Raw genomic sequence first — 13180 nt, 5'->3', positions numbered from 1 at the left:
ATCAAAAGCATATGTGGCTCGGCAAGCTGCCTGATTAAATTTTTATAATACGGACAAAGCCAGGGCTGTTTAATTTCTTAGGAGTTATGCTGTCCATGTAGCAACATGTAAATTATGCATGGCTGTTCGCAGTAAGCGGCATAATGCATTGGCAAGTGGATTTTAACCATTTACTGTATATTCTTGCTTCTCCCCAGGTCCTCTAGTTTTTGGCGAGCCAATCACTGCCAGCCTGGGGACAGATGGGACACATTATTGGAGCAAAAACTGGGCCAAGGCTGCAGCCTTTGTGACCTCACCACCTCTGAGTCCTGATCCCACCACACCAGATCACTTGAACTCACTCTTAGCATGGTATAATCTTTAATCATTTATAATCAGCCAGTCAAATGAGTGCAAAACCCACGCCAGATGCAACATCTAGAGACTGTTCCAGAACCCATTGAAGTCAATGGGTATATTACCTCTGATTTCAAAGGGCTTTGAATCAAGATCCTAGTGTATAAAATTATGATGGACAAGAGATGTTAGGTTACAATAGAATTAGTCCTTAAGAACCCAATCTTGCTATCATTAAAGTTAATTGCAAAATTCCCATTGGCTTCAGTGGGAGCTGGGTCTGACTCAAAATTATCAGTAACAGAAGCTATAGTAAACTGACAGTGCAACTTGCTGAGGCAGATTTCCTTGGCCTGCTTTATAGGCTGGAAGATTATGTAGTGTACATAATGCACATAGAGCAACAGAAGCATAACTAAAAAGAGCCTGCCTGTTTAATTCTATAGACATATGGGAGAATTAGAATTGTACGGATGTATATTGTATAGATGTTAATCTACTGATCTATTGTGAAGGTAACAGAACAAACAGGACTTGATGTGAAGAGTGATATGTTATTTGCAGTTTCAACTGAAGAAATGTGGTACAGGATTTATTCAGCAGTGAGAGTTATTTATTATTAAAAAGCTTCCAGGTTGAAAGGTCAACAACCATCACTCTCACCTCACAACTTCCACCAAAGTAAATGTAACCCTGGTTTTCTGTGCGTGCATCATCCCAGCCTCTAGGTGGTGTTTCGGTACACGAGAGAGAGGAGACTTGTTGACTTTCCCTTGGGTGACCCACTTCTTTCCCTAGAGGACTCCTGGCAGGGAGGAATAGGGTCAAGGAGGGAGCGTGGCCATTTCTAATGTAATGTTGCATTTGAAAGATAGATAGGAGTTTGATTCTCACGTGTTTTGTGTTAATCAGTGAGACGGTGCCATATCTTGGCTCATCTTCTGCCCTGAACAGACCTCGTGTTGTACCTTTCCCTTGAGCTTTGCTAACAATAAAACGGTCCCATGCATCAACTTCTCCTTAAGTGAAAATGCTTGTTGTAATCTGCGTGCACACATACATGCACATGTGCTTTTAGGACAGGGACTAATCTTTCAGTTTTTAACGTCTTGGCTTGGTTTTGAAAGGTGCTGAGCACCCGCAGCGTACAGTGACTTTAGTGGGATTTGTAGATGCTCAGCATTTCTGAAAATCAAGCCACTGGAGAATGGCTAGATTCTGAGGGTTAATAGTGATGCTAAGGGGTGCCACGCCATGAGGCAGGAGGATGTCTGCCTGCTTGGAGGCCTGATTTTGCTGAGTGTAATTCCCAGCACAGGTAGACAGACTTGTGCTAGCTCGGCTGGAGCTAGCATGCTAAAAATAGCAATGGGGAGGTTATGGCACAGGGTGGTGGCTTGCGCTAGCTGCCTGTCCAAACCCACCTGACAGCCTGGGGTCTGAACTCAGGTGATTAGCCCGAGCCACCACCAGTGCCGCAATGTCCACGCTGCTATTTTTAGCACGCCAACTTGAGCTGAGCTAGTGTGAGTCTGTCGACTAGGCTGGGAATCGCACCTCCCAGCGGCAGCGTCGACATTGCCTTAGGCCCTATCCTGGCTTGCGCTCTTGTTGTGCCCCATCTCTACTGGTCTCAGGCTGGAAACCAGCAGGGGTAAGTGGTACATGTTGGGAGGGCAGCTGAGGGGTGGGGAGGAACTGGTATGGATGCCAGAGAAGCTTCATTTAGGGATTCAAGTTTGCATTTGGGAAGAAACAGACTGTTTCTAGGAGGCTGTCATCCCACTGATGGGAGGTGGGGGTGTCCTGGCTGTCTGCAGAGGGATCAGGAGAAGGCGAGAGAGAGAGAGGAGGGTTATCATCAGAGAGATGGGAGGGGGTAGGAACAGCATAGAGATGGGTATTCCGCTGATAGGGGCTGGGGAAGGAAGGGGTAGGAGCTGAGTTGTTTTGCTGAGAACCTTCCAGAGGAGGTTAGTCATTCCAAGGGTTAGAAGGGGTAATACGTCATCCGTCTGCCCACAGAGGTTCAGGTAGCTCTGAACATGTTCCACAAGTTACCAGCAGTGTCTTGGCAACCTGGAACTGGGTATCACCTCCGGAAAATGTGCACTGCTTCTAGCTCTTTGAGATTCTTCTTTGGCTTAAGTGGTGGAACCGCTGCTTTGGGGTGATAGGGGACTTCCATTTGAGTCCCAGCAGGACAGAGTGCTGACAGTAGAGTGAGTAGTTCAGTTTGCCAGCCAAGCCACTAGTTAACACCAGGAGGTGGCACTATGTCCCTAACTGTGCTGATTCCTGCTTCCAGAGATACCCATACCTTGGATGAAGTACATTTTTAGGATTAAAAATGGTCATTTGCTTGCAGATCACGTTTCTTCCAGAAGTGAGGTTTCCCCACAGCAGGTTGACAGGTTATATACATGGGTGATATAAAAGCATGGGGAGACGTGTGTCTAGGTACCTGTACATCAGAGACTATGTGCATGCATCTCTGTATGTGCAGTAGGGGATGACTTCTGCTCAGTGACACCTGTGTAAACACACAGTCACTCCACTGGTGCTGGACTTACACAGATGTTAATGAGAGCAGAATCTGGCCCTAAGTCAGATGTATTTTTGGTGGGGTTATACAGAAATTGGTTCATTTCTGACTGGTGCTGGCCTTGGGAGCAGATAAAATTAACTCCTTTATTTGATCTTTCTGTTCATTAAAATAAAAATAGGAAAAGGTCTTTTCTGGCTTGATCTTGCACCATTGACATCATTAGGAGTTTTGCTGTTGAGTTCAGTGGGAACAGGATCAGACTTTTAACCAACTCATGCGGCAATGTATAAAAAAATCATTATTTTTACTGCAGCAGACACAGCTGTGTGTTCTCCACAAGAGGCTTCCAACGTATTAATAATATGTGGGTCAAACTGGCATAGCTAAAATGGCAATAGAATTTTTAGAAGTGTATCCCAGATAAAGCCATCTTTTAATATCAAAATCATGCAGAAAAACTGGGAAATCAGGGAAATTTTCATTATGCTCCAAACATGCAGAAATGCTTCCCCCTCCTTCCCCCGCCTTACTGGCTTAGAGTCAGAGATCTTACATGACAGCAGCTTAGCCTGCTTTCAGGTCTAATACTTTAAATCAATACATTGAAGCTTAAAAAAATCCTATATATTAATACTTTGCAGTACATTTATATATGTTTTTTTACCCAAGGATGAATATGATTATGATAAATAATAATATATTCCATAGCATTTTTCATCAGTAGATCTCACAACATTTTACAAGCATTAAACAAGCCTCACAACATAAGGTTAGCATGCTTTTGATGGCTGGTTGAAAATTCGCTGTTGAAACTGTTTTGACAGAAAACTGGATTTTTGACTAAACAAAAAATGTCTGCTTTCCACAGAAAATTTAGATTTTTTGTTGTTGTTGAAAAACTGAATGCCTGGAATCCAAAATGCCACTGTGATGCCTCATGGGAGATGTAGTTCAGATACCTCAGGCTCCCACACTTACGTATGGGCTGGGCTCCCCAGCCAGACTCCATCTCCCATGAGGTACTGCTTCCCCTCACCAAGAAATGAAATGGTGGTGCTTCATAGGAGATGTAATATGATAAGATAGCCTGGTCAATGAAGGAGCATGATGCATCTGAACTACAAACCCCATGTGCCATCATAGTGACATTTCAGAAACTAAATATTTTAGTTTTTTGATTTTTTTCATCAAAAACTCAGAATTTTTCATGGGAAAAACCTGAATTTTTCTGACAAGTTCTAATGTTTATACCCATTTTACTGAGTAATAAACTCAGGCAATGGGACTGTTCACGTGATTAAAGTTAGGTATATGCAAACGTTTTTTGTTGGATTGGGGCCTAAGTGACGCTCTTGAACTAAGAAGACTAAGCACTGTGGTGTTCAGCAAAAAAAACTTCACACAAAGGGCATATGGAACAAACCACTGGGAAAGGCAACTACAACAAAGCATGGAAAAGAGAGTCCTAGACTGTTTCTGGTGCAGTGAATTAATGGTGTGTAAAAAAAAAAAAAAAAAGGACTGCATTGTAAAGCTAAACTTGGAATGGGCAGGCCAATTGAGCTGGAGGAGGGTTTCTTGTCCCTACAATTGTATTTATTAATACGTGTAGAAAATTAAAGAATCCACTATGTCAAATTAAACTTTCATACAGCAAGACAGTGGTGAGCTTAGAGGACAGAACAAGGGCAAGATAAAATGGAAAACAAATCTTGTGATGTCATTGATGTGTTTAGTAATTTGCGGTAACGCAAGAAACACATTAATATAAAAAATACTTTTAGTCTAATCTCTCTTATTTCACTGTTAACCAAGAGGTTTGTCTTCTAATCAAAGGCTCGTGATGTTGCTTAATTCATTTTCTTGTGGATAGGAAAGGATCAGAAGATGATGCAGAAAGTTTCCCATAAGTGAATAGGGTTGGCACCTCAGCAAATTGTACTAATGTGACAGATAAAGGACCTTTTTCTTCATTCACTTGGTTATTTGTAAGGCTGCTGGGATTTTAACCTCGGAATCTAAGGCTTCTTGGTGTTTCAAACCTGCAACTTACACACTAAGGTGGGGAGGGACCACTGGTTCAAATCCTAGCATGGTCAGCTCAACCTTCAGCCTTTGGAGACAGAGAAACTGCAGTGAAATATTATGTGAGGCTGAGACCTTCGAAGCTGAGGTGTTGTCTTTTTCTGGGGACAACTAATTGGTGTCAGAATGATCAGAGTGCAGGCTTGCCTGTTCATTCCCTGTTCTCTGTCACAAGGTACAAAGAGAGAGTTTTTCTTGTACAAATTCCATGAAAAATGTGAAGACCAAAAAAACCCCCCAAAGCCAGCTGGTATTCATCATGTTATTTTTATTTAACATGATTATGGATTTATCTTTAAAGTAGAATATTTAATACAGGGGTTTGATAACCTTTGTTAACACTAATAATGGAGTCATCTCCTCAGCACTGGGCTTTGGGCTTTGTACCAGTCTTGTGGTGAAAAGCAGCTGATCTCGGCAGTAGTTGATTATTTTAACATGCCTGGATGGTGTAAAGCTGAGGACAGAGGGTTTTCTTAAGGAAAGGTGATCTGGCCAGAGCACCCCTGCTCTTCAGTGATCCTTAGCCACCAGAATAGCACGTGGTGGCTGTTAGTAGCTAGCGTGGGTTAGAGCACGTGCCTCTCATGTCTAGATTTGAAAAAACAAATTCACACCCAACGTGATGCCAAGTGAGTCTGTGTGTCCTGCAATATCAATACTCCATGTGTTGACTCTTCTTAGTGGGGACCTGCAGGTGACGGGAAGTGGGCACTGTCCCTACAGCACTGCCCAGAAAGCCATCGGAAAGGATAACTTCACTATGATTCCTGAAGGAGTTAATGGAATCGAGGAAAGAATGACTGTTGTCTGGGACAAGTCTGTCGTGAGTAATTGCTTATGTTTATAGACTAAAAAATTGGCTGAATAATGAAAACCAAGGGGCTCTATGCCAGCATTCATGTGGTTTCCCCATCTTCTGAGAGCTCCTATAGAACAAGCTACCATAAGATTATTATTTATTTTTAAATACTTAGTAGGAACGCAATTAGACGCTTTGTATTTTATTTCTCTTTTACAATGGAAAAGCATCGTGTTTTAGGAGTCCTGAAGTTTAATTGACTGTACATCATTTTTTGGTATTGTGTGGGATTGAGTATTTGGAGCTGACATAATAGTCAAAGCAGTTTAATGCTTTTGAAGTAGACTTTGTATAAACTTGACAAATAGATCATTTAATTTGGGGAAATGTCATATCATTGTTGAGAAACTGCAAATGGATGGTAACCAAAGCTTGAGGTTATAATATAAAGCCATTTCAATGAGGACTCCTTGTGTAATTTATAGTGGAATATTTTACAGCGCAAAGTTAGCAATTTGTTGGATGTTCCATGGATCCTAATATACAATGCATTCCCCCCACCCGTACACACAGGTGAAGCTGATATGCATGTTACAAACTGTAAAGCTCTATGATTGCGTTTATAGTGCACCTCTGACCACCTTACCTGGACTCTGTTTCCCAATCCAACTTGCCAGGGACTACTGCTAGGATTCCAAACACTGAAGCAGCTTCAAATAGCTGCTGTTTAAAAGCAAAATGAACAAAAACCAACCAACCAGAGACATTTTTTCTTCTTTTCTCCCACAAAACATGGAATGTCAGCTGCAAAACTACATTGGGCTGAGATGCAGGTGGGGCAACATTCAGTTGTGGACTTGGTATCTCATGTTATAATTAGGCCAAAAATGGGTGTTGTTATACTATACAACAAGGAGAATGGTCTGTTTTTCATTGGGGCATGCTGCTCTTGTTTCTAGCCTGAGAAAATCCAAAAATATTGGACTGCAAAATCACAACATTGTTGTGTGCAGCAAAGATTTCGTATGCGATTATTAAATATTTCTAAAATTTGATCATTGATGATTTTTTCTCTCCCTTTAAAACCGTGAACTTGTGCAACTAAAGCAACCTGGATTTGCAGGTGTAGGTATAAGAATAAGGCAGCCTGATTTTTCAGGTGTACTGCTGCTCCTTTATGATTCTCTGGCAGTATAAAAGTGCCTTAAAGCGGATATAAATAATTTACACCCATATAATGGTACCTTCACATGTGAGAGTGGTGGAAAGGGGCCTTAGCAGAACTGAGACAAGCCTTTTATCTGTAATAAAATATGTAGCATATACAGCATACATGATGGTGTAGTCTGGATTAAGGGTTTAGTGGCTTTTGTTTGGGATGATGTGAATAACTCACTCATCTGTTTGCTGCTCCTGAATAATACAGACCTCACAAATTCATGCTGATAAAACCTTTGGACCATGAAACCCCATCCCTTATTTCCTCTACACACATGCCCTTAGAATATTGGTAATGTCAACATACATCTCCATTTTGGAAGCTTAATTTATTCATCTCAAATTGCTTGTAGGCCATAGGCAAAATGGATGAGAACCAGTTTGTTGCTGTTACCAGCACCAATGCTGCCAAAATCTTTAATCTGTATCCAAGGAAGGGCCGGATTGCTGTGGGCTCAGATGCTGATGTTGTTATCTGGGATCCTGATAAAGTGAAGACTATTACAGCCAAAAGCCATAAATCGGTAAGAGAAAAAATGCATATTGTCATTATAAACACAACTGCTTTGGAACTACCAATCTTCTAACTCAAGTGAACTCCCAATGCGCTAGATATGTAAGAGCTGGATCATATGATGTTCTGTATTGAAAAGTATGATTGTTCATATTAAGATGAAAGTAATTAAATCTCTTGTTTCAGAGAATAAGAAATTTACCACTACAGTCCGGAAGGAATTTTTCCAGCATGTACAATATTGTATAATTGACTAATTGAATGGGCCAATTCCCCAACAGCTGTTAATAAACATAGCTCCACTGACGTCAGTGAAGCCATGCCAATTTGCACCAATCTTGGAGCCAGCATCAGATTTTTAAAGGTATTCTGATGCCTAAAGATGCAGTAGTGGGATTTTCAAAAGCACCTAAGTAAGTTAGGTGCCTAAATCCTATTGATTTAGAAAGTACCACTAGGTGCCTTATTGCATCTTTAGGTGATTAAATACCTTTACAAATCTGACCCCAACCCACTTCTTTTCTTTGCCTACTTCTGAAGCATCAGTTATCACCCACTGCCTGAGCAGATGGAAAAATGTTCTGAAATGTTATGGTTAATTCAATGTTTCTATAATCTGGGTTCTAGATTATGGATGGGTTTGGGTTTTTTTGGTCTTGTTTAATTACGAAACTTTATAGTATATTTCTTTGATTCTGTGTCCCAATTTGCATAAAGTACCAATTGTGTATTCTTTCCAAACACTTTTTGATCCTTGTGTAATGACTACACAAGGGGCAGGATGATGGAGAATCAGGCCCATATGTTTGCTTTATTTTATCTAATCTAATCTACATATCTATCTAGTGGAGAGACAAGGTGGGTGAGGTAATATCTTCTCTCTCTCATATCCTGGGACGGAAACATCTACAACTACACTGCATATCTATCTAGTAGGTATTTTACATCCTGTCCATCACCATACTGGGTCACAGTTCCTTAAATATGTATGATTTTCATTAAATATTTGTGATAGTTTACTGGATAGCCAATAATAAGTTTTATCTAAAAAAAGGCTTAAATGTTCAAAAATGACTAGTGAGTTTGTGTGCCTCAATTTGTGTTTGCCCGACCTTAAAGGGAGATGATTTTTCAGAATGTGCTGAGCACACCAGTCTCTGAAAATGGGGCTCCTTTAAGATTTTCAGTTTGGACACATGAAATCACTAGGCATTTTTGAAAATTTACACCTTACTACCCAAGCATTTTTTCTAGTTTTGGAGGGCAAGAGCGGTGCAGTACAGGGAATAGATCTAAATCATTCACGCTCTGATTCAGCAAAGTACCTGCTTATCCGTAAGCATGTTCCTAAGTCTCATGCTTGTAGTTAAGCACTTGCTAAAGTGTTTTGGTGAGTCAGTGCCTCTAAGGGTTATGTCTATACTGCAATTAGGACAGCACACGTAGGCATACCCAAGCTAGTTTTGATTGAGTTAGCTTGCTAAATATAGCAGGGTAGCCACCAGCAGCACAGGCTAGCTGAGTACAATCTCACCCGGGATTCTAGGTATATACTCTGGTGGCCAGCCTGTGTAGTCACCCATGTCACTGAGGCTACCCTGCTATTTTTAGCAAGCTATCCGGATCAAAGATATCTCAGATGTACCTACATGTGTTGCAATCACACCTCCCAACTGCACTGTAGACATACCCTAACTGACCTGTGTTTGACAGCCAACAGGCTTGTATATTACTTTATCTACCCCAAAGCATTTTTTTGGTTTCTGCCCCAGGGAGTAAGTGTATTTGGAACCCTTTGATTATGCGTAAGGGTCGCATCTAATCTTCAATAATGTAACTACTAAATGGAAAGTATCCAAATAAACCTTTATGTGTGGAAAAGCAGGTTTTTTTTCCCCCTCCAAACAAATAAGTGTGCTTGCACATTTTGCAGGTGCTTTGCAGGTGCATTAGTGGAAGCTGGATAAAAATAGGGCCATAAATGTGATTTACCAAAGAAAAACAAACTTGAGATTGAGCTTGAATGGAGTTTTCAGTGTATGTCGTTTGATCCTCAGGCTGTTGAATATAACATCTTTGAAGGAATGGAATGCCATGGTGCTCCCCTGGTGGTAATAAGCCAAGGAAAGATTGTGTTTGAAGATGGAAATCTGCATGTAAATAAGGGAATGGGCCGCTTCATTCCTCGCAAACCTTTCCCTGAATACCTTTACCAGCGCATCAAAATCAGGAATAAGGTAGGTTCAAACTTGGCCTGTTATTTAATACTCCACACACCTTCTGGTCTCGCTCCAGGCTCTCTTGGAATCACACGAGAAAACATTTTGCATCATTATTGTCCTAAGTGAAATGGATCCATGTGGGACTGGAAACGCTGCCAAAAAGTATGGGCCACATCTTCAGCTGGTGTAAATTGGAGTAGCTCCTTTGACTTCAGCGGAGCTTCACTGACTTACACCAGCTGGGAATCTGGCCCTGTATGTCTATGATGTACAGTCTTCTGAAGGAAACAGAAAGATAATAGAAGGCAATTTTAGCTAACAACAAAGAACCACAATTTTTCAGGGGGTTGGGGTCAGGGCAGGCTGTCATTTTAAATTGTTACATAACTTAGCATGTTGGATAAGCAGCTCAAGTATTTCTGTTTCCCATGTACATGCTACATTGGAAGCATTCACTGTATTGGCATTTTATCAGCTTTTAACAACTGTTGTGGGCAAATTAGCTTTAGTTGAGTTGTTTTTGCATATAAAACACAAAACTTTCCGGCCTTTCTCTTTTGTGAAGCAGGTGGCTCGGGACAGATGTTTTAGCAAATGAGGGCCCTAGCAGTGGCAGAGTGGTCTGCCACTGGGTCAGCAGGGAATCCACCCGCAACATGCTGACCAGGTTTCCGGCAGCAACATGGTCAGATGATAGTCTGGTTCCCCTGGGCCCTTCCTACTCTCCCACTAGGGTGTAGCTGCATTCAGGGGTCATCCTCAGTCTCTCCAGGATAGACCACCAAAGGTAGCAATAGCAGCTCCTCAGCATTGGGAGTGGCAGATCTCTCTGGAACCTCCGGCAGGTCCTCGGGGAAGCCACGGTTCTCCTCAGCATCCCGCTCCAGCAGTGGGGAAGAAGCTTGAGGAACTGAGCTGCTGGGCCAGCCTTTTATACTTCCTTTTCCTGTCCTGCCCCTCTGCTTCCGGCGTGTGGGGCATGGCTCTCTTGGTTCTGCCCACCAGGAGGCTTGAGGTGTTTCCTCCGTGTCCACCTTTGAAGGAGGCCACGCTTCCTTGCTACAGGGACTGTATATGATACAGCTCCGTCCATACTATGAACTGTATGTGAGACTGAATATATTGTCAGGTTGGAATATCCATGCATTCAGTGTCTGAGTTGTTCTGTTCTTTTATTTTAGGTAACAGGATTGCAAGGGGTGTCCAGAGGAATGTATGATGGGCCAGTGTATGAAGTCCCAGCTACGCCAAAATATGCAACTCCTGCACCTTCAGCTAAGTCCTCCCCTGCCAAAAATCAGCCTCCACCAATCAGAAATCTCCACCAATCTAATTTCAGCTTATCAGGTAAACCAACATGACCGATTATGAATATCTGGTATCGGGATAGCCATGTTAGTCTGGATCCACAAAAACAATGAGGAGTCCGGTGGCATCTTAAAGACTAACAGATTTATTTGGGCATAAGCTTTTGTGGGTAAAAAACCCACTTCTTCAGATGCAAGATCATCATCCGAGCACATCACAAATTTGGTTCCTAATAGTGATAATTTGTGGGTGGGATTTTCAAAAGCGTATCAGAAAGCCTTGTGATTCTAAATCACTTAGGACCATATTGTTACAGGTATTTGGGCATCTACCTCCTATTGAGTTCAATGAGAGTAAGGTGCCAAAATATCTTTAAAAGTCTGACCCTTAGGCTCTTTTGAAAATGCCTCCCCATATTTATATAACATTTTCATGCAGAAATGTCAATGCATGCTACAGAGACAAATTATTACCTAGAATAGCAACCTGTTCTGATCCCTCAAAAAGAATCCACTCACAAGGCGTTCACTCCTGCGTGGAAGTCAGTGGAACTCTATTTAAGACGATTCCTTTGCGGGAACCGGGCCTTAGTCAGTAACTGCTTGCTTCCTTAGTTAGAAATGATCCAAAAACAGGTTCTAGAGATGAATGGTCAAAACAAAGTGGCAAAAACATTGAATCCTGGATAGATCCAGTCAGGTGAAAATTCAGTGTTGATTGGATTTTTTTTTCCTCAGACGTTTCTGTTCCCATGTTATTAACTCTCCTGCTTTGCTGGCTGGATTGCTATTTTACAGGTGCTCAGGCAGATGACAACAACCCTCGTCGCACTGGACACCGCATTGTTGCGCCCCCTGGTGGTCGCTCTAATATTACCAGTCTTGGCTGAACAGAGATGATGGACAGAATGGCAAGAATGAATCATCATGGGAATAATGTCTGTTCCTCTTGATGTCCATGTTATTGAACCCACAGTTTTATTCGGTACTAATGAGGGGAAAATGAGTTGTCTTTTTGTTTTACTTTTCTTTTTTTTTTTCTTTTTTTTTTTTTTTGTATAGGAAGAGGTGATAATAGTGTGGTGTGTTTGCTTGGAACTACTTGCCTCACAATTGTGCTTTCTTGCCGTAGTCACCTTAAAGCATGGTGCTTCCATTGCCCCTTTAGTGACTACAGGTTTTAGCTTTGTCTTGTAACTAAATGATGGTTCATTTGCACCCATTAGCTGTACTAGAGTAGTAAATGCATGTTACTAAGTTATTTATGCAAGTTGCAGTCTGTGAGTGCGTCTGTTTAGAACACGTTGCCAACAATTGACACAATGCCAAGATCAATGCCACTAAAATACATAAGGAGGAAGAATATGGACATTTTTAAAGTATGCAGTAGAATAGCGTAAGTGGCTTCTGTTAATATCTTTAATTTATTATAAATCCATGAAGCACTGCTCCCAGATACAAAGAAACAACTTCAAAATGTGTAATGATAACATGGCCTGTGTAGCAATTCTCATTATCCACTAAGTACATTCCAAGTATATGTCTTAATTGTTTTCATTTTAGACAGAGCCATCACTTCTACGGAGCAATGCCATTGCCATCCCTTTCACAGATTTCTCCAGCTGGGCAGTAGTGCGCTCCTTTTGCATGAGTGTTTTGGTACTTAAGAATAACTTAAATTACTGTTGGATTTTTAAACTTTTTTGTACAAAGTTTTTCCTTTGTAATCACATGCATTTTTACTTATTATACCCTATCAGATCTACTAGTTGTGGTTCTATTTCTGAATTCAAAGCTTGTGAAATAAAGGAAATGAAAAGATCATTAAGTGTCTTTCTCTTCCTTCCAGGTCTCTTGCTCACCAATATGATTTTTTACAGTGTAGGTGTTCCCTGGCTAACCAGAGGGAGTTTTCTTCTGGGTCCACATCATTTGAAAGAAACTGCATCCTCAAAGCACAAAGATTGCTTATAGATTCTAGGACTGGAAGGGACCTCGAGAGGTCATCGAGTCCAGTCCCCTGCCCTCATGGCAGGACCAAATACTGTCTAGACCATCCCGGATAGACATTTATCTAACCTACTCTTAAATATCTCCAGAGATGGAGATTCCACAACCTCCTTAGGCAGTTTATTCCAGTGTTTG

General features: G+C 41.4%; 1 protein-coding gene across 2 annotated transcripts in view; it reads left to right on the top strand.

The window, feature by feature from the left end:
• Positions 1 to 12859, top strand: part of CRMP1 (collapsin response mediator protein 1) — a 62181-nt gene extending 49322 nt beyond the window's left edge. For both annotated transcript variants that reach the window (XM_034771850.1, XM_034771851.1), the window contains exons 9-14: positions 198 to 354; positions 5657 to 5798; positions 7346 to 7516; positions 9564 to 9743; positions 10910 to 11075; positions 11834 to 12859. In XM_034771850.1, coding sequence (XP_034627741.1) covers positions 198 to 354; positions 5657 to 5798; positions 7346 to 7516; positions 9564 to 9743; positions 10910 to 11075; positions 11834 to 11925 — 908 coding nt within the window. In that variant the 3' untranslated portion in view covers positions 11926 to 12859. The remainder of the gene's footprint in view (positions 1 to 197; positions 355 to 5656; positions 5799 to 7345; positions 7517 to 9563; positions 9744 to 10909; positions 11076 to 11833) is intronic.
• The last annotated feature ends 321 nt before the right edge of the window (positions 12860 to 13180 follow it).

This window comes from Trachemys scripta, chromosome 5, assembly GCF_013100865.1.
Source record: "Trachemys scripta elegans isolate TJP31775 chromosome 5, CAS_Tse_1.0, whole genome shotgun sequence".
NCBI lineage: Eukaryota > Metazoa > Chordata > Testudines > Emydidae > Trachemys > Trachemys scripta.
This window is presented reverse-complemented; position numbering and strand designations above follow the sequence as displayed.